At 43.6% G+C, this 21,368-nt stretch overlaps 1 protein-coding gene across 3 annotated transcripts in view; it reads left to right on the forward strand.

Moving 5' to 3' along the window:
* si:dkeyp-121d4.3 overlaps positions 1 to 21,368 on the forward strand; it is a 183,855-nt gene that overhangs the window by 110,923 nt on the left and 51,564 nt on the right. For 2 of the 3 annotated variants that reach the window (XM_034185486.1, XM_034185484.1), the window contains exons 17-20: positions 2,537 to 2,644; positions 3,023 to 3,057; positions 17,674 to 20,029; positions 20,344 to 20,440. In XM_034185486.1, coding sequence (XP_034041377.1) covers positions 2,537 to 2,644; positions 3,023 to 3,057; positions 17,674 to 20,029; positions 20,344 to 20,440 — 2,596 coding nt within the window. Of the gene's footprint in view, positions 1 to 2,536; positions 2,645 to 3,022; positions 3,058 to 17,673; positions 20,030 to 20,343; positions 20,466 to 20,518 lie in introns of all 3 variants that reach the window. The other variant, XM_034185485.1, reaches the window with a different exon arrangement.

Below are 21,368 nucleotides of genomic sequence, written 5' to 3' on the forward strand. Positions count from 1 at the left end.
AGTTTGGCAGATAGTTCTGGAGGAAATCATTGAAGAATTGAAGAAATTAACACATTGAAAATATGGTTTGACCGAAACAAAAACTTATTAAACTCATTAAACTTAAATAAAACAGGGATGAACTGGAGGTGTAAGAGTCACTAGGTGTTCACATTAAACATATTTATTTCTATATGTATTTATTTATTTTCATTGTTAGGTGGTTTTATATTTTCTGTTGTGTTTTTAATCAGGTTCTTTGTCTCTTTCTCTAAAATTGTAGCATTATTAGTTATTTTTACTATTATTGTTGTTGCTATTATTATTAATATATAAACAATAAATTAAAAACATATTACAGTTTGTAATACATTTGACTCTTTTAAGACAACAAACGCTGAGCCGTTCATTATTATACAGAAAACAAACGTGCTGAGATGCAAACTGCTTAATGCTAACTGTAACATTGAAAATGCCATAGACATGCTAACGCGTTAGCATCAGTCCCGTTTTTAAGTTATAAAATACATCTATCAACTGTTTCAGAAGACCATAACATTAAAAAGGTAAATATTACTCACAGACATATGATCTTCGGTGTTTTAGCGGGGAAAAATTAAGATAAAGCGAAATAAAACAAAGAACCAATAAAGCAGCGGGTCGGATCAATGCTTCATTGCTTCAAGCATCAAAGATGACCCACGATGCAGAAACGGTTGATTACAGACCCTGCAGGGGTTTTGTAATCAACGTACACTCAACAAAAATATAAACGCAACACTTTTGGTTTTGCTCCCATTTTGTATGAGATGAACTCAAAGATCTAAAACTGTTTCCACATACACAATATCACCATTTCCCTCAAATATTGTTCACAAACCAGTCGAAATCTGTGATAGTGAGCACTTCTCCTTTGCTGAGATAATCCACCCCACCTCACAGGTGTATCATACCAAGATGCTGATTAGACACCATGATTAGGGCACAGGTGTGCCTTAGACTGCCCACAATAAAAGGCCACTCTGAAAGGTGCAGTTTTATCACACAGCACAATGCCACAGATGTCGCAAGATTTGAGGGAGCGTGAAATTGGCATGCTGACAGCAGGAATGTCAACCAGAGCTGTTGCTCGTGTATTGAATGTTCATGTCTCTACCATAAGCCGTCTCCAAAGTCGTTTCAGAGAATTTGGCAGTACATTCAACCAGCCTCACAACCACAGACCACATGTAACCACACCAGCCCAGGACTTCCACATCCAGCATGTTCACCTCCAAGATCGTCTGAGACCAGCCACTCGGACAGCTGCTGGGACAATCGGTTTGCATAACCAAAGAATTTCTGCACAAACTGTCAGAAACCGTCTCAGGGAAGCTCATCTGCATGCTCGTCGTCCTCATCGGGGTCTCAACCTGACTCCCGTTCATCGTCGTAACCGACTTGAGTGGGCAAATGCTCACATTCACTGGCGTTTGGCACGTTGGAGAGGTGTTCTCTTCACGGATGATGCGAAGGAGATGTGTTGCACTGCATGAGGCAAATGGTGGTCACACCCGATACTGACTGGTATCCCCCCCCCCCCCAATAAAACAAAACTGCACCTTTCAGAGTGGCCTTTTATTGTGGGCAGTCTAAGGCACACCTGTGCACTAATCATGGTGTCTAATCAGCATCTTGGTATGACACACCTGTGAGGTGGGATGGATTATCTCAGCAAAGGAGAAGTGCTCACTATCACAGATTTCGACTGGTTTGTGAACAATATTTGAGGGAAATGGTGATATTGTGTATGTGGAAAAAGTTTTAGATCTTTGAGTTCATCTCATACAAAATGGGAGCAAAACCAAAAGTGTTGCGTTTATATTTTTGTTGAGTATAGATACATGATAATTTTCCTGACAATCACCCCCAAAAACATCTGCCGCTCTGAAGGACTGATAAGGGAATCGTTAAGCAAAAAGGCTACAGATGTCGATGGATTGAATCATTTCTTAACGATACCCAAAAAGAAGTTCTCGACACCCAACCCTAGTGATGTGTCACATACAATCCAGAAACAGCTAGTTTTTCTCAGCTGATTTACATAAGGGATGTGAAAAGTGCTTATTAACAGTGGCCAGGAGCCGCTTTCCAAGTCCTGTAATTAACATTTACATCATCGATTATTGAATCAATTCAGGATGGTCTGTGTCTGCATCACAGTACATCAAAGAACTGATTTTTCTCACAATCCCTATTGATTTGGATATTGATCATTGTGCTGTACTTCAGGCAGTAGCTGTTTTTGTTTTTAATAACCACAGCGCTGCCAGTGGTGTAGACCAGGGGTCCCCAACCCTGGGCTGCAGATCAGTACCGTGCTGGGCTGTTCCACGCCACAAACACCTACAGGAAGCAAGGGGAAAATAATGTTAAAACTAAAGCTTTATCCCGCTTGAAACACAGACTACTGTGGAGACTGTGTTAAAGAGAGCTGTTGTGTTTCACAGTACTGGTTGTCGAAGATTTTATTTTGACAAATTCAGAGTCTAAACCTTCCATCCTTCTTTTGTCCAAGCATGAAACAGCTGAAGGTGGGAACCAAGCCATCAGGATAAAACGTTACACCGAGAGCGTGTTTGTTCCAGTCCGAAAACTGGGCGGTATCAGTACCAACAAAGGAAAGGTGAGAAGATGGAAAGAAAACCTTTTTTCTCTCCACTCAGAGTTTTCTGTCCTGATAGGATAGAGCAACACATTAGACCAGAGAACAGTCTCAAAGCTCCTCGTGTGCAAGTTTGATAGAATTCTCTGTGACATAAGGTTCAGGGTATTTCTGTTTGCATGCTGCTGTACTGGTTGTTGGATACATGTAATTTATTTACTTTGTGCCATTTTAATGAGGGATGATGTATTTAAAGCTCAGACATTCAATGCGAAGCAGAATGCTGATACCTCATGGTAAAGTTGTTGTTTCTTTGTAGTATTGTAGTGGCATGTATTTCTCTGGAATCTTGATCAAATTCCAGAGCAAATTTGACACTTTCTTTCTTTCTTTTTTTAGATGACAATCAAGCTGACACATTCTTCACAGGACAAGTAAGTTAAGAATTTATTCTGAACTGGTGTCATAGTGCAGGTAGCTGAGTGGATAAGGAGCAAGTCTGTGAATATCTACACCTGGGTTTGAATCCCCCTTTGAGATGAGATGAGATGAGATATACTTTATTGATCTCACAGTGGAGAAATTATGTTTACACTCCAGTTACCTCAGACAGCAATTAGTCCACAATTATTACTTGTTTACTGTAATAATGGCACACATCAGAATTAAAGACAGCACACACATTTGACATTGTTTATGTGCACTAAATTTGAAGAAGTCTGTTATCCGAATTGAGGCAAGTGGGTGAAGGTCGCGCAGCAACCCTGAGTTGCATCACCGTCAGCTTGGGGGGAGGAACGGGGACCAGCCATAGCTAAAACCATGCCGCCCCCTCAGAAGGGAAGGGATGATATGAGCAGAAGCCGGAGTGGGGGGTGTGTGATGGGTGGGTGGAGCATGCTTCAGTCTTGTGAAACAGTTTATTGTCTTTGTGAGTTAAGAAAACAGCCAAATGTTCACCAAGGCCAAAGACATTCCTCTGGAGGAAAACAGTCGGGCAATTTGTCCTTCAGGCCTGATAAACCTGTTGTGGTTTGAGCAGTGAAAAACACTTTTTACAGCTTCACTTGAACAGCCAAATCCCAATTATGAATTAAGAATATTCTCAATTTTGAATTGAGAATATTCACCGGCTTCCAAAATCTTCACCTTCATCTGCAAGGCACGCATCTGCTCCAAGATGTCATCCAATTTGCGTCTGAGTTCAAGAGTCATTGCAGTCTGAGAATGCACTGCCTTGCCCACCTCGTTAATCATGACGGACAAGCGAGGGGCCGTGGTTCTTGATGCCGCCGTCTTGCCAATTTTCCGGTAGATCAGGGCAGCACATGAGCCAGAAAGTACCAGCCCGGATCCCACAAAACCAAAAATGAATAAATCCTCAACGTCGTCAACAGAGAAAGGCGCCAAGCATGCAACACGCCAAGACCCCCAGGAGTCGAGGATATAGCCTGCAGGATACGTTCCATCTGGGCAGGTAGGATCCCCCAGGCCTGACCTTCTTGTAGAAAAAATGGTGTCAATAGCGTTCAGAGACCAGTTGATCAATTCCATAGTTAATCCATTAGCAGTCCAATAGATCCAGAATCCAATATAGTTTTGAGGAATTCACCGTCTGGTGAGTAGGGACTTGAAGGTTAAAGGCAGAGAGATAAGGGAGAGTGGAGGAGATGCGACCGCCCTCGTCGGAGTCCAAAACTGATGAATGCTATTATGCTACCAGTCTGTGTTTTTGGACAAGACGTTAAATCTGTGTTATCTCAGTCTACGCAGCTGTAAATGGGTATCAGCCTCTGCTCTAGAATTAAGCTGCGTTGGTCTGACATTCTGTCCAGGGAGAGTCAGAGATTCTCACCTACTTGATACTGCAGAGTCTTAAGATAAGCACCCACATCAGTGAACCTCTGGGCTTATACAAGGTGCATCCAAAAAGTGTCTGACATTTTATCCCCCAGAAACACAGTGTGTGATGTGTCATTTGCTGGGGAGGTGAAAGGAATCTTCTTGCTCCTGTGTGAACTCTTTCCCAGCCGCAAAACACGCCAGACACAAGTACCACACCGAAGAGCGCAGCCGTACTGTGCCTCTATTAGATTTTGAGGTGACAAAACAAATTAGATGCAGAGAGCCCATTCGGGCTTTCGTGGCCAAATTCAACACTCCTATAATTTGACAGACTTCCTTTTTTACTTATATGGCGCGCTCTGATTTTTTTTTTTTTTTTTTTTTGGCTGCTCAAACCAACAGAAAAAGGACTCTATTTGAGTTGCAAGAAGACTTCATGCAGAACCCGATGGCCCAGCTGGACGCCGTTCCAAGAAAGGACTTCCAAAAATGCTTCTGTCAATGTCAGAACTGCTGGGAGAAGTGTATGAGAGACCGTAGGGAACCTGACAAATCACAGGAGTGTGTGTTTGGCCACAAAAGCCTGAATTAGTTGAGTAGAATGAGCGACTGCGGGACTTCCACACATAGTTGCTTCTCTTCTCCAGTCAGCTGCTTCGCACGAATTTTGCTGACACTGCAAGGCCAAATCCTTTGTTAAAATGGAACCTGCACTAACCCCCACATCCTCTGCAAATTCTTGTATGATGACACCAGGGTTCTCAGCAGGAATTTTTCTCAGCGTAATGGGATGGAAAAATAACCTTAAAAAGCAGTGGGTTCGCAGGATGGTTAGGCTTTGCCTCTCCCGCCTGAAGCTTTTACATTATGGGCTTATAAAGAGCCTTTTTTGTTCATCTAAATATACCAAAATCTGTGTGTGGATGAAAAGAACATCTCTGCACTTCCAGATGTGAGGAAAGTGTCTCCAAAAACATCACCAATTTGAGGTTGGAGCTGCAGAGGAGAATTTCATCTGATTAAATGTCGTGAGGGTCCAGCTCACCTGTTGTCTCTGTAAACTCACACCTGCTGCTACACTTCTACAACCCCAATTCCAATGAAGTTGGGATGTTGTGTAAAATATAAATTAAAAACAATACAATGATTTGCAAATCCTCTTCAATCTATATTCAATGGACTACACCCGAAAGACAAGATATTTAATGTTCAGACTGATTAAACTTTATTTGTGCAAATATTTGCTCATTTTGAAATGGATGCCTGCAACACATTTCAAAAAAGCTGGGAAACATACCACTGTGTTACATCACCTTTCCTTCTAACAACACTCAATAAGCGTTTGGGAACTGAGGACACTAATTGTTGAAGCTTTGTAGGTGGAATTCTTTTCCATTCTTGCTTGATGTACGACTTCAGTTGTTCAACAGTCCGGGGTCTCAGTTGTCGTATTTTGCACTTCATAATGCGCCACACATTTTCAGTGGGCAACAGGTCTGGACTGCAGGCAGGCCAGTCTAGTACCTGCACTCTTTTACTATGAAGCCATGCTGTTGTAACACGTGCAGAATGTGGCTTGACATCGTCCTTAGGTTTCCTTATAGCTGCGTATGGTTGCTTACTGTATGCTTAGTGCCACCACATAAACCTAGTTTTCTGCCTCTCAGTCCACTCCTGTCTGCTGTCCAACACACATCACTACTTTTGGAATTACAGTGGACTGTTGTAATAACACAAGCAGAAGATGATCATGGGGTGGTTTATGTCCTCGGCAAAAAGATGCAATTCTCCAGCTTCTGGATGTCCTGGAAACACTAATTAATCATGTGGCAGAACCTGAACGCTTAAACTCTACCCACGGCAGCCACGACACACACGGCCAGTGGAGCATCGCACCAGTCACCACGACATACAAGGGTGGCAGAGAGTTGCACCGGCCCACTGCAGCCACGAGCCAGGCGGCTGGCGGAGCAGCACATCACAGCTGGCCAAGGCCGCTCCCATCACAGGGGCCACAGCAGTGCCAGGTTGCCACAAGGCGATGTCACGTCTCCACCCTGCCTGCACTCTCTTCTGCCCGCGACATCGTCTTGTGGCAACCACGTCTGTCTCTGCCGCACAAACGCACATCTGATCCATGACATTCTACAGGACAGCTGCATTTCTGCACCTTTCTGTGGTGACAAACACCGCTCCAGCATCAACTGCCACTTTAAGCCTCCCTGGCTTTGCCTTCCCGCCCACCGCCACGCTGGAATTTAAGCACAGCAGGAACAATGAAGCCCAGCGGGATGAATAAAATTGCTTTGGGTAGCGTGTTATTGCGTAGGCGTGGTGTACAGTAGCTTAGATGGCACTAGTGTGTGCATCACGCAGTCTGTTGCTCCTGCTTTTTCTATGTTTTTAATGTTTTTAAGTTTTAATACTTCTCAGATCGAGTCTCTGCTGGTGTATGATCACCAGTCCCTCTTGGTCCTACGGCAAAATGTCCGAAACTTAAGTGTTTTTAATTATAACGGACAAAACACTTTACCTCCACTGTTGTCGGAGATTATTATCTGTCTGCATGTTCCTCGTATGACTCCCGTACTGCACAAGGATCATGGTATCCCCTCACGGTGGCTTGGCGCTTCCTTGATCCCACTGACAGCTGTCTAGTACCTGTCACTGGTTTGTATGATGTGGGCCGGTTCTGGCTGCATGGCTCCCTCTCCCCGTGGCTCTGCCAGCGTGGGATAAATTGCCACAACCTGAGAACACTGCTCTGTGTTCAGCTATTTGCTGGGTCACAAGTTCCAGCTCTGACCAGAATTGGCCTGTTAATGCCAGATCGCTGGTAAACAAAACTTTTATTTTAAGGGATTTATTCAAATCCCGTCATCTGGGGGCTTGTTTGACTGCCTCTACTGGTGGTTGGCTCTCACTGCGGTATTGTATCACTTCCTGTTCCGGAGCACAGTGGTGTTTTGCTGTATCTGTTAGCTGTTTAATCTGCGCAGTTAGATTGATCTAGTTAACTAGATAACGATTTGTTTCACAGTGTAATCTTCACGTGCCTTAACTAAAGCACTCCCTCTGCTGAATCACCTCTAAATTATTTACACATTATTCACTTTGTGTGTTTTTAGGAATCCGCTAGCTTAGCGCAGCTACTAGCTCTTAGCCGGTTTAGTATGGCTGCTTCTCCTGTCTCTCCCGCACTTTTCTGCTCTGGGTGTAAAATGTTTAGTTATTCCTCGGCCTCCTTTAGCAGTAATGGTACTTGTAATAAGTGTAGCTTATTCGTAGCTTTGGAGGCCAGGCTGGGTGAATTGGAGACTCGGCTCCGCACCTTGGAAAATCCTACAGCTAGCCAGGCCTCTGTAGTCGGTGTGGACCAAGGTAGCTTAGCCGCCATTAGTTCCCCTCCAGCGGATCCCGAGCAGCCAGGAAAGTAGGCCGACTGGGTGACTGTGAGGAGGAAGAGTAGTCCTAAACAGAAGCCCAGTGTACACCGCCAACCCGTTCACATTTCAATCAATCAATCAATCAATCAATTTTTTTATATAGCGCCAAATCACAACAAACAGTTGCCCCAAGGCGCTTTATATTGTAAGGCAAAGCCATACAATAATTATGTAAAACCCCAACGGTCAAAACGACCCCCTGTGAGCAAGCACTTGGCTACAGTGGGAAGGAAAAACTCCCTTTTAACAGGAAGAAACCTCCAGCAGAACCAGGCTCAGGGAGGGGCAGTCTTCTGCTGGGACTGGTTGGGGCTGAGGGAGAGAACCAGGAAAAAGACATGCTGTGGAGGGGAGCAGAGATCGTTCACTAATGATTAAATGCAGAGTGGTGCATACAGAGCAAAAAGAGAAAGAAACGGTGCATCATGGGAACCCCCCAGCCGTCTACGTCTATAGCAGCATAACTAAAGGATGGTTCAGGGTCACCTGATCCAGCCCTAACTATAAGCTTTAGCAAAAAGGAAAGTTTTAAGCCTAATCTTAAAAGTAGAGAGGGTGTCTGTCTCCCTGATCTGAATTGGGAGCTGGTTCCACAGGAGAGGAGCCTGAAAGCTGAAGGCTCTGCCTCCCATTCTACTCTTACAAACCCTAGGAACTACAAGTAAGCCTGCAGTCTGAGAGCGAAGCGCTCTATTGGGGTGATATGGTACTACGAGGTCCCTAAGATAAGATGGGACCTGATTATTCAAAACCTTATAAGTAAGAAGAAGAATTTTAAATTCTATTCTAGAATTAACAGGAAGCCAATGAAGAGAGGCCAATATGGGTGAGATATGCTCTCTCCTTCTAGTCCCCGTCAGTACTCTAGCTGCAGCATTTTGAATTAACTGAAGGCTTTTTAGGGAACTTTTAGGACAACCTGATAATAATGAATTACAATAGTCCAGCCTAGAGGAAATAAATGCATGAATTAGTTTTTCAGCATCACTCTGAGACAAGACCTTTCTGATTTTAGAGATATTGCGTAAATGCAAAAAAGCAGTCCTACATATTTGGTTAATATGCACTTTGAATGACATATCCTGATCAAAAATGACTCCAAGATTTCTCACAGAGAACCAGGAAAAAGACATGCTGTGGAGGGGAGGAGAGATCGTTCACTAATGATTAAATGCAGAGTGGTGCATACAGAGCAAAAAGAGAAAGAAACGGTGCATCATGGGAACCCCCCAGCAGTCTACGTCTATAGCAGCATAACTAAGGGATGGTTCAGGGTCACCTGATCCAGCCCTAACTATAAGCTTTAGCAAAAAGGAAAGTTTTAAGCCTAATCTTAAAAGTAGAGAGGATGTCTGTCTCCCTGATCTGAATTGGGAGCTGGTTCCACAGGAGAGGAGCCTGAAAGCTGAAGGCTCTGCCTCCCATTCTACTCTTACAAACCCTAGGAACTACAAGTAAGCCTGCAGTCTGAGAGCGAAGCGCTCTATTGGGGTGATATGGTACTACGAGGTCCCTAAGATAAGATGGGACCTGATTATTCAAAACCTTATAAGTAAGAAGAAGAATTTTAAATTCTATTCTAGAATTAACAGGAAGCCAATGAAGAGAGGCCAATATGGGTGAGATATGCTCTCTCCTTCTAGTCCCCGTCAGTACTCTAGCTGCAGCATTTTGAATTAACTGAAGGCTTTTTAGGGAACTTTTAGGACAACCTGATAATAATGAATTACAATAGTCCAGCCTAGAGGAAATAAATGCATGAATTAGTTTTTCAGCATCACTCTGAGACAAGACCTTTCTGATTTTAGAGATATTGCGTAAATGCAAAAAAGCAGTCCTACATATTTGGTTAATATGCACTTTGAATGACATATCCTGATCAAAAATGACTACAAGATTTCTCACAGTATTACTAGAGGTCAGGGTAATGCCATCCAGAGTAAGGATCTGGTTAGACACCATGTTTCTAAGATTTGTGGGGCCAAGTACAATAACTTCAGTTTTATCTGAGTTTAAAAGCAGGAAATTAGAGGTCATACATTTCTAACCGTTTTTCCCCACTTGACGACACACCCGCAGAGGATCAAACTCTGGTTATTGGCGACTCTGTTTTGAGAAATGTGAAGTTAGCGACACCAGCAACCATAGTCAATTGTCTTCCGGGGGCCAGAGCAGGCGACACTGAAGGAAATTTGAAACTGCTGGCTAAGGCTAAGCGTAAATTTGATAAGATTGTAATTCACGTCGGCAGTAATTACACCCGGTTACGCCAATCGGAGGTCACTAAAATTAACATTGAATCGGTGTGTAACTTTGCAAAAACAATGTCGGACTCTGTAGTTTTCTCTGGGCCCCTCCCCAATCGGACTGGGAGTGACATGTTTAGCGGCATGTTCTCCCTGAATTGCTGACTGTCTGAGTGGTGTCCAAAAAATGAGTTGGGCTTCATAGATAATTGGCAAAGCTTCTGGGGAAAACCTGGTCTTGTTAGGAGAGACGGCATCCATCCCACTTTGGATGGAGCAGCTCTCATTTCTAGAAATCTGGCCAATTTTCTTAAATCCTCCAAACCGTGACTATCCAGGGTTGGGACCAGGAAGCAGAGTTGTAGTCTTACACACCTCTCTGCAGCTTCTCTCCCCCTGCCATCCCCTCATTACCCCATCCCTGTAGAGACGGTGCCTGCTCCCAGACCACCAATAACCAGCAAAAATCTATTTAAGCATAAAAATTCAAAAAGAAAAAATAATATAGCACCTTCAACTGCACCACAGACTAAAACAGTTAAATGTGGTTTATTAAACATTAGATCTCTCTCTTCTAAGTCCCTGTTAGTAAATGATATAATAATTGATCAACATATTGATTTATTCTGCCTTACAGAAACCTGGTTACAGCAGGATGAATATGTTAGTTTAAATGAGTCAACACCCCCGAGTCACACTAACTGCCAGAATGCTCGTAGCACGGGCCGAGGCGGAGGATTAGCAGCAATCTTCCACTCCAGCTTATTAATTAATCAAAAACCCAGACAGAGCTTTAATTCATGTGAAAGCTTGACTCTTAGTCTTGTCCATCCAAATTGGAAGTCCCAAAAACCAGTTTTATTTGTTGTTATCTATCGTCCTCCTGGTCGTTACTGTGAGTTTCTCTGTGAATTTTCTGACCTTTTGTCTGACTTAGTGCTTAGCTCAGATAATTATAGTGGCCGATTTTAACATCCACACAGATGCTGAGAATGACAGCCTCAACACTGCATTTAATCTATTGTTAGACTCGATTGGCTTTGCTCAAAATGTAAATGAGTCCACCCACCACTTTAATCATACCTTAGATCTTGTTCTGACTTATGGTATGGAAATTGAAGACTTAACAGTATTCCCTGAAAACCCCCTTCTGTCGGATCATTTCTTAATAACATTTACATTTACTCTGATGGACTACCCAGCAGTGGGGAATAAGTTTCATTACACTAGAAGTCTTTCAGAAAGCGTTGTAACTAGGTTTAAGGATATGATTCCTTCTTTATGTTCTCTAATGCCATATACCAACACAGGGCAGCGTAGCTACTTAAACTCTGTGAGTGAGATAGATTATCTCGTCAATAGTTTTATATCCTCATTGAGGACAACTTTGGATGCTGTAGCTCCTCTGAAAAAGAGAGCCTTAAATCATAAGTGTCTGACTCCGTGGTATAACTCACAAACTCCCAGCTTAAAGCAGATAACCCTTAAGTTGGAGAGGAAATGGCGTCTCACTAATTTAGAAGATCTTCACTTAGCCTGGAAAAAGAGTCTGTTGCTCTATAAAAAAGCCCTCCGTAAAGCTAGAACATCTTACTACTCATCACTAATTGAAGAAAATAAGAACAACCCCAGGTTTCTTTTCAGCACTGTGGCCAGGCTGACAGAGTCAGACCTCTATTGAGCTGAGTATTCTTTTAACTTTAACTAGTAATGACTTCATGACTTTCTTTGCTAATAAAATTTTAACTATTAGAGAAAAAAATTACTCATAACCATCCCAAAGACATATCGTTCTCTTTGGCTGCTTTCAGTGATGCCGGTATTTGGTTAGACTCTTTCTCTCCAATTGTTCTGAGTTATTTTCATTAGTTACTTCCTCCAAACCATCAACAAGTCTATTAGACCCCATTCCTACCAGGCTGCTCAAGGAAGCCCTACCATTAATTAATGCTTCAATCTTAATATGATCAATCTATCTTTATTAGTTGGCTATGTACCACAGGCTTTTAAGGTGGCAGTAATTAAACCATTACTTAAAAAGCCATCACTTGACCCAGCTATCTTAGCTAATTATAGGCTAATCTCCAACCTTCCTTTTCTCTCACAAATTCTTGAAAGGGTAATTGTAAAACAGCTAACTGATCATCTGCAGAGGAATGGTCTATTTGAAGAGTTTCAGTCAGGGTATAGAATTCATCATAGTACAGAAACAGCATTAGTGAAGGTTCCAAATGATCTTCTTATGGCCTCAGACAGTGGACTCATCTCTGTGCGTGTTCTGTTAGACCTCAGTGCTGCTTTTGATACTGTTGACCATAAAATTTTATTACAGAGATTAGAGTATGCCGTAGGTATTAAAGGCACTGAGCTGCGGTGGTTTGAATCATATTTATCTAATAGATTACAATTGTTGGGAAGGTGTCGTGACACGGACCCACAACAGGGGGCGTTAATGAACGGACAATGGATAAGCCAAAAGTAACAATTTAATGTTGTGCATCGCACAACGACATACAGACAATAACAATAATGTGGATTGTCAATTATACACAAGGTGACGTGTGGGCAGGCTCGAAGATAGAAGACGTCTGGCGAGAGAAGAGCCGGATCCCACACAGCTTCCACCACCAACGGATCTGAAGAACACCGGAGCCGCCAAGTCCTGCGCCCCAGGTGGCCACTGTCTTCAGCAGTCAGACCCGGTACTGCTGGCAGAAAACAGAAACAGTTAATGGTGGGTGTGTGAATACACACCCAGCAATCTTGTAAAGCTTAGTTCCTCCGGGAGGGAGAACCTCCACCTCCAGACACAGAATCACCCGTGCAGCTCCTGTCAGTCACTCTCCCTGGATGGAGTGTGAGGCGAAGATGTCGCAAGTCATACTATCCGCCAATCCAGTTACAGACAGATTCCACAGGATACACGGCTGCACACAGAACAATGTTCAAACACTCAGAAAATCACAGCAGAGAAAGATTACCTGGAACGGTAGCTGATTTCTCGGCGAGGAGGTGGAGTTGCAGTCCGGTTTATATGGTGATGAGTTGAACGAGTGACAGCTGGTTCTGATAAGTGACAGCTGTCACTCCCAGTGGCTCCGACGCCCTCTCGTGCTTGAAGCCCGCACTCCAAGCAGGGCGCCATCTGGTGGTAGTGGGCCAGCAGTACCTCCTCTTCAGCGGCCCACACAACAACAATTTGTTCATGTAAATGGGGAATCTTCTTCACAGACTAAGGTTAATTATGGAGTTCCACAAGGTTCTGTGCTAGGACCAATTTTATTCACTTTATACATGCTTCCCTTAGGTAGTATTATTAGACAGCATTGCTTAAATTTTCATTGTTACGCAGATGATACCCAGCTTTATCTATCCATGAAGCCAGAGGACACACACCAATTAGCTAAACTGCAGGATTGTCTTACAGACATAAAGACATAGATGACCTCTAATTTCCTGCTTTTAAACTCAGATAAAACTGAAGTTATTGTACTTGGCCTCACAAATCTTAGAACCATGGTGTCTAACCAGATCCTTACTCTGGATGGCATTACCCTGACCTCTAGTAATACTGTGAGAAATCTTTTTTGCATTTACGCATTTACGTGCAGCCAGACGGGAATGTCCCAGAGCCAAACGCAGGTGAAGAAGGACAAGCTGCAGGTTTCATTTCAAATTTTAAAGGACCGCTGTTGCTCTTACCAAGACATTGTCAAGGAATCCAAAAGAGAGTATCTGTTGAGCATAATCACAGAAAACTATAAGAACCTTTGTGTACTGTTCAGAACAGTTGACTCTATTCTGAACGTCCAAAAGCCCATAGGTTTGGAAACATCCACTGATGTGTGTAATAGTTTTCTGTACTTCTTCATTGAGAAAGTTTGTTCTGCAAGAGCTCTCGTTTCTCCACCCACCTTTAACCCCTCTTTCCCTGTTCCTTGTCCACGGGTCTTCAATCGATTTGAACCTGTGAACCTACCCTGTCACTGTTGGAGGATGTGATGGCCCACATAAAACCATCAGGTTCTCCTTGTGATGTGGTCCCTCCTCACTTCTTTAAAGAGTTTCTTTACCTTAGGGCAGTTGGTTCTGACTATAATAAATTGCAGCCTGTCCTCTGGTGTCGTCCCTGTAAGCTTCAGACATGCAGTAATACAACCTCTGCAAAAGAAGCCTGGCCTTGACAGCACAGTTTTAGCGAATTTCAGCCCAATCTCCAAGCTGCCATTTGTCTCAAACATTTTGGAGAATGCACAACTAAAAACTTTCCTTGATGAACACAACATCTTGGAGGCTTTTCAGTCTGCTTTTAAAATGTTGCTTTGTACGGAAACTGCCCTTTTAAAAGTTTTAATGATATTTTAATGGAAAATAATTGTTGTTCTTGTCTTGCTTGACTTAACTGCTGCCTTTGATTCTGTCGACCTCAGTATTTTGTTATATCATCTGCAGCAACTAGTAGGCATTAGTGCTCGTGCCCTGGAGTGGTTCAGGTCCTACTTAACATACATGACTATGAGCATTGGACTTGGGGTTTGTGAATCCTCCTCTGCTCCACATATGATCCATGAAGCACCGTAATAACGGGACGTTGGTGCACACTTCGGCTTTGGTCCAAACCTCCAGCTCTCCCACACTTGTTCCCTTTAAAGTGTGGGTTTTCAATTCACAGCATCCATTCAAGATGTCACATTTTTTAAACGCAGTCCAAAAAAAGATGCTGCACTGAGTGAGTCCACGCTGCTGCAACAGTGGATCACTTTTTAAAAAAAATATATATTTTTTTTTTTTTTATTTCTATATTTCTTCCACGCCTTACAGTCGCTGTGATACACCTTTTAACTTTGTGTTGTGTCTGCAAAATCACTTTTTTGCGCGCTCTCATTCTGCATTCCTGCACAGCTCTGCACTTCTGTGGCTTTAAACACACAGACACTTTGACACTGTGATCAAACTTTTAACTTTTGCGAGCTGGCATTGTGCCAAAATGCTTGTTTTGTGCACGAGTCATTGTAGTGCAGCAGCTAAGAGAATATTTAAAGCAAAATTGTGCAAATGGTGATACAAGCACCAAAGTTGGCACAAATACTCCTTAGACATTACTCTTTTCAAAAACCCGACTGGCCATTTCAATTTTCAATAGGCAGCCAGGTAGGGGTCAATTGAAGAATTACACAGGGGTCAAAATTAAAAATGCTCAAATCATTTTGAAAACTACACCACATTATTTGTCTGATCATAAAACGATTCCAAAAAGGTATAGTTTGGACTATCTATGACTGAATGATCAGGAGTTATGGGGTGAAAACAGCAAAAATAGTGACAAAGGTCAGTTTCAGTTTGTACGGGGTCAAAAGTTAAAGTTGCTCCAATTTTTGTAAAAAAATTATGCAAATTATTAGTTAACAGGGTTTTAAAAAGGAATAGTTTGGACCATGTATCATGCTTCGTTATCATGTTACGTGGTAACATATGTCACATGTCATAGAATTCAGTGGATGTTAACCTTGTTTGACCTTTACTTTGGAGACCAAACATTCAACGCAATCAAAACTATTCCATTTATTAATCCTATTAGCTCAACCAATAACTTGCATCTCTTTTTACCAAAATTTAAGAAACTTTAACTTTGGACCCCTGTACAAACTGAAACTTTGTCACCATTTTTGCTGTGGACTGGAGATATCCGGACTTTATACTGGATGTGGACATGTCCTGTCTCTGACAATCAGTCTGTGAGCAGGACTTTGATGGACTGTTTAAACACAGTTGTGGGAGAATTTAAGAGTGAGGAGCTACAGCAGCAGCCAGGCTGAGCATTTTTTTTTTTTTTTTCTGTGCTCTTTTTGAGCGTGTAGTTTTACTGCATTGTGTACACGGTATAAAAACAATCCTGCGTGATTTATACTTTGGGAACAATAGAACACAGCAGGAATCATAAATTGGCATCGGGTAACGTCTTGTGAGGTGTGGCTTCCAGTCACATTGAGTACCATTGCTTTTGCCCTGACTTAACTTTCTGCATCCTGTGCTCAACCCAGAAAAAATTAAACATGTTTAAGCGAATCGGACGGAAAAAATTAAACATGTTTAATTTTTTCCGTCCGATTCGCTTCATCTTTTTCATCCGTCACGGTGTTCTGACGTTGAGCTACATTGTCTTGGCACTAGGTTGCATCCACATGGTGTCGTCATGACTCCACACAACGCAACTCGAAGTCGGTCCGGTGTGAAAGGCGCTTTAATTTTGAACATCTTGAAATTAGCGCCACGCTCAGAGATGAGCCTCGTTAACTGAAGATGCTGCCTCTAAGAGCCTCTCAGAGCCACTATTCTCCCATGATAGTTGAATAAATACTCTCATAGCAAAAAAACATGCTGCGTGGCTCATTATTCATCCTTCATTATTTGGGACCAGGGCTTTGGTTCAAAATGCTGCCGCTTGTCTGCTAACTGGAGTAGGACAGGGGGATCACATTACACCTGTCCTAGCCTCCCTCCACTGGCTGTCTGTGCACTTTAGGGTTCAGTTTAAGATTCTTTTATTTGTATTTAAACCTTTAAATGGCCTCTCCCCACCCTACCTCTTTGAGCTACTTCACCCCTACGCGCCTGCACGGTGCCTCCGGTCAGCTGATCAGCTGCTTTTTGATGTACCAAGGTCCAAGCGAATGCTCAGAGGGATCGAGCATTCTCAGTTGTAGCTTCAAAAATTTGGAATGATTTACCTGTGCACATTAGGCGTCCTCACTGTCTGGATTTAAAACCAATCTTAAAACATCTTAAAATTTTATTCACTGGCTTTTAACACAATATGAGACATGGCTCTGTTATAGTTGTTTTGCTTGTTTATTGCTGTTTTTATTGTTGTTGGGTTGCTTTGTTGTTTTTATGACCTTCATGTACAGCATAGTAGAGAAACTTGAATCTTCGACTGGACTGAGTCGCTTGACGCAAGGATGTTTCGCTTCAAATTGCAGAAGCTTCCTCAGCTAAAGAGCAAGAGGAAGCTTCTGCGATTTGAAACGAAACATCCTCGCGTCAAGCAACCCAGTCCAGTCGAAGATTCAAGCTTCTCTACTATGGAAACCACCTGGACAACTGAGAGCCTTCACAGAAACATTCATGTACAGCACTGTTTCAGTTTTGGCTGTTCGAAAGTGTTCTATATATAAAGTTGAGTTAATTTCTTGCGTCCATTCGCAGACCACTTTGCGTCCCTTCCCGTATTGCCATGCAGGCCAGCATGGGGCAGCGTAAAGTTCTGCATAGTACGCCACATTATGCAACTGTATGCAGGCCCGTTGTGAAAGGGGCTTTACTGTGGTTTTGTGCTTGACCAGATTGTCACTGTAGTGATAGAACTGATACTGTGATGGTCTAAGACCTGGGTCCCATGTCTACTTGGCTATTGATAGATTGTTTATATTTGCCTGCTGTCGAACATTCCAGCAATTGAGACTAATGACATTATGCCATGTTTAAGACCTAAATGTTTTTAATGCCATTTCAGAAGTGCAAAACCAGAGATGGACAAGCTGAAAGCAGTGGTGAAAAATCTCAGAGCAAAGGACAGTAAGATCACTGACAGAAAGGAATGTGGTTTCGCTCGCCATAAACATAGCCGCAGTCGGAGCAGGGGCAGGAGCCCAGCCAGAGATGAGTTTGGACGGGTCATCAAAAGAAAGCGCGGCACCAGTCATGAACGTGATGGAAGAAGTCGTCGATACAAACACAGCAAAAGGCATGGCAGCAGTTCCAGCTCAAGCAGGGACAGGAGCAGAAGCAGGGACAGGAGCAGAGATAGAGATAGAGCTAGAGCTAGCAAGAAGAGGACCAAAGTCAGCAGAGAGCGACAAGATGGTCACAAGAGGACGAGAGAGCCAATTCCTCCTCCCAGGCGTGGAGGTTGTATGGATGATGAGCTAGCAAGGAAGAAGCGAGAGCTGGAGGAGTTGAATGAGATGATTGCCTATAAAAAGTCTCTGGTGGACAGGGACCCCAGAGAATCTGATCCTGCGCAGAGGACCTGTATAGACTATGACCATGGCAGGATTGCTGTCCCACTTACTGAGTACAAACCAGTCCGCTCCATTTTAAAAAATCGACCAGAGGGTCCAGACTACCACCGCCATCCTCCTGACTATTACGATGGGCATTATAGTTCTTACCAACGACGACGATACAGTGATGGTTACAGTGACCCCTACGGAGCTCATCCGTATGCTGATCGACCTTACATTGACTCTTCCAAACCTGAAATCCATTATGATAGTTGTCGGTATGGTGAACCTTCTTATGGTGGCCCTCCCTCTGCCACCTACCATTACACTGATCGCTATGATGTGTATGATGAACCATATGAGGATCGCTACTATGATGCACAATATGGAGACCGGCCTCATGATGATCTGTATCACCCTGCCAAACGTAGCCAGTCTCCAGAACCCAATGATCCCCCACTTAATCCAGTTGACCAAGCTACTCATTCTTCTACACAACCTCCATCAGCTCAGCTTTCTTCCACATCATCTTCCCAACCACTTTTTAGACCCCCTTCTCCCACAGAACCTCCTCCCAGAAGCCCATCTCCCATACTGAATAAAATGGCACCACACCAGTCACCTCCTGCTGAGAAACCACCCCTGGACCGTTTCCTTGATATGCTTAATAAAAATGTGGTTGTTGAAAAGAAATTGGCAAATGTTTGCACCCTTGATGACCTCCTGCCTCATGAGCGAGCACTTCAAGATAGCAGGGGCTTCGCTCAGATTGTTGGATTGGCTCCAGAACAGTCCGGCAGCAGTTTGACCAAAGAAGGGGAAAAAAAGTCATCAAGCCCCAAACATTCGTCAGTCGAGACAATAAGTGAGGAAGCAAAAAGCCAGTCAGAACCATATGACAAGATCCAAAGTCTTCTCCGGACAATCGGACTGAAACTAAGTTCTGGAGATGTATCTAAAATGACAACCAGAGCTCAGGAAGACCTGTACATGCCCAAGTCTTCATCCAGAGAAAGAGAGATTAGCAGCCCTTTACCATCCCCAAGGGAAGAGCACCGCACCAGGAGAACGAGTTCTGCTGAATCTGATCATGTTCATTCCCCCTCCCCTGCCAAGGTTAACAGTACTGAACTGGGTCACAGACATCAAGCTGTCTCAGAGTATGAAGGCTTTTTAGACAAGCAGGAACTACAGGCTCTAAAGAAGGCACAGAAGCTTCACAGTCTCACAAAAATAATGAAGAGAAGTCCCTCCTCTACTCTTTCATCTAAATCTGCCTCAGGACCTCCTCCTGATCAGTACAAACAGCCGGTGATTCCAGTCTCCTGGCCTCTTGGACCTGCTGTTCAGCAACCTTCAGTGCAGAGTTCCACAAGTGCGGGCAGTCCATCTCGTCCTGCTGAGCAGCCACCTCAAAAATTTGGATGTCCTCCAGGTCCACCTCCTGGACCACCGCCACGCCGGCTTCCTTTACAGGTTCCTCCAGGCCCACCTCCTGGTCCTCCACCACGACGTCCTCCTGGACAACCTCCATTTGCTCCTCCTTCCAGTCATGCAGTCTTACCATTTATTGGACAGACCTTGGTGAATCAGTCCCTCAGTTCCTCCAGTTCTTCTCAATATGCCACCAGCCAAGTAGCACCAACACCACCATCATCGAGTCCCTGTCATGGGGCACAGTCATCCTTCTCTACAACAGTGGCACGATGCCTGAAGGTCATAGAGCAAGTGAAATCGCTTGCTGTGCAGCCTCCAAGCAAACAAGGTAAATTGGTCAAGTTTAACTTGCCCACAGAGTCTGAAGCAGCCTCCAGCTCACAAACCAGCACCGAGAAGGATAATGTGAAGACAAAGCAGAAGGATAAGGTGAGCACATCTGATATAAACACCAGAACATATACAAGATGGTCTAACGTAGATTTTTCATGCAGATTTTTTAGTTGCGTTCCTGGGAGAAAGTTATGTTTTTGAAAGTGTGACTGTTTTTTTTTTTTTTTTTTTTTGGTGACAAATGGAGTGAGGGTGTTTTCCTATCTCCCTTATTTGAATCACTCATAGTTAATTAATTTACCTAATCACCATGTTGTCGGGTAACATTGAGAAATGTGTGAAAGTGGGAATTTAAACTCCTTGTTTAAACTCTTGTTCCAGTTGTTCAGTTTTGACTGTGTGTGCTGCAGTTGGAGTTATACCATCAGCTGGAGAAGAGAGATCAGCCATTTGAGAGGCAAGTCCACCAGAACCCAGCAGACAACAACAGCCCTCGGATTTCTTCAGGTATCACAGATAATCCCTTTGCAGGGATTTTTCAGGCCATAGCCAAGTGGGTTTACTTTCTTCATGCTTGAATGAACTTTTTAAAATCAAGTGACCTCAAAAACATCTTTGTTTTAAGCTCAGCACACAGTGCTGCGTGTATGCAAGAGGTCAGATCAATGATGCGCCGTGCTGGTAGGTGGTGTGGAGAGCACGAGTCACCGCATCTCAGTGACTCTGCTGCAAGAGTGGAGCCAGTATAGGCCAGTGCTCATTGTAGAACTGGGAGAATTTATTTAGCAGTGAAATGCCTCAAAGAAAAATTTCCATTGACAGCTGTTTCCCAGCTGCAGTCAGGCGGGCAGCTTTGTCCATGAACACGTTCAACTTCTGCTCTTTCTAGTGCTTGCATGCTAGCTCCATGTTGTATCTGTAGCAGCAGAAGGAGAGGATCAATGTTGAGGGCAGCGTTCCCCACCACCTTGGACAGCATGTTTTCGTGGAGCTGGAAAATGGGCAGAGTGGCTGAGCTCCCATAGCCACCTCTAAAACCCTAATGTGCTAATATTTCTGCACGTACCTGTATTGTTCAGGTTGCTTTCCATGGCAGCATGTCCTGGGATGTGTCAGTTCTACAGACATGATTACTGGAGCCAGGTTGGCCTTGCGACACTGCACAGTCCAATGACCGCAATTCCGTGGAAAGTTGAGGTCTCTCCATCAGTGTTATTGGTCACTTTTCTGCATGTATGTGTGAAACGGAGATGAGGATCGAGCCTGTCTGCAACCTGCTGACAGACACTGCCGGCAGCAGGTAATCCCAACATTTGTACGGGAACCATTTAGGAGGACATAGTGTCTCTTGCCGTGCGTGCAGACCACGCTCTTCTGGTTGACCTCGTTATGTCAGTCCTGCAGCGGTGGCATAAGTCCATGCTCAGTGTTGCAG

Source organism: Thalassophryne amazonica, chromosome 13 (genome assembly GCF_902500255.1).
Source record: "Thalassophryne amazonica chromosome 13, fThaAma1.1, whole genome shotgun sequence".
NCBI lineage: Eukaryota > Metazoa > Chordata > Actinopteri > Batrachoidiformes > Batrachoididae > Thalassophryne > Thalassophryne amazonica.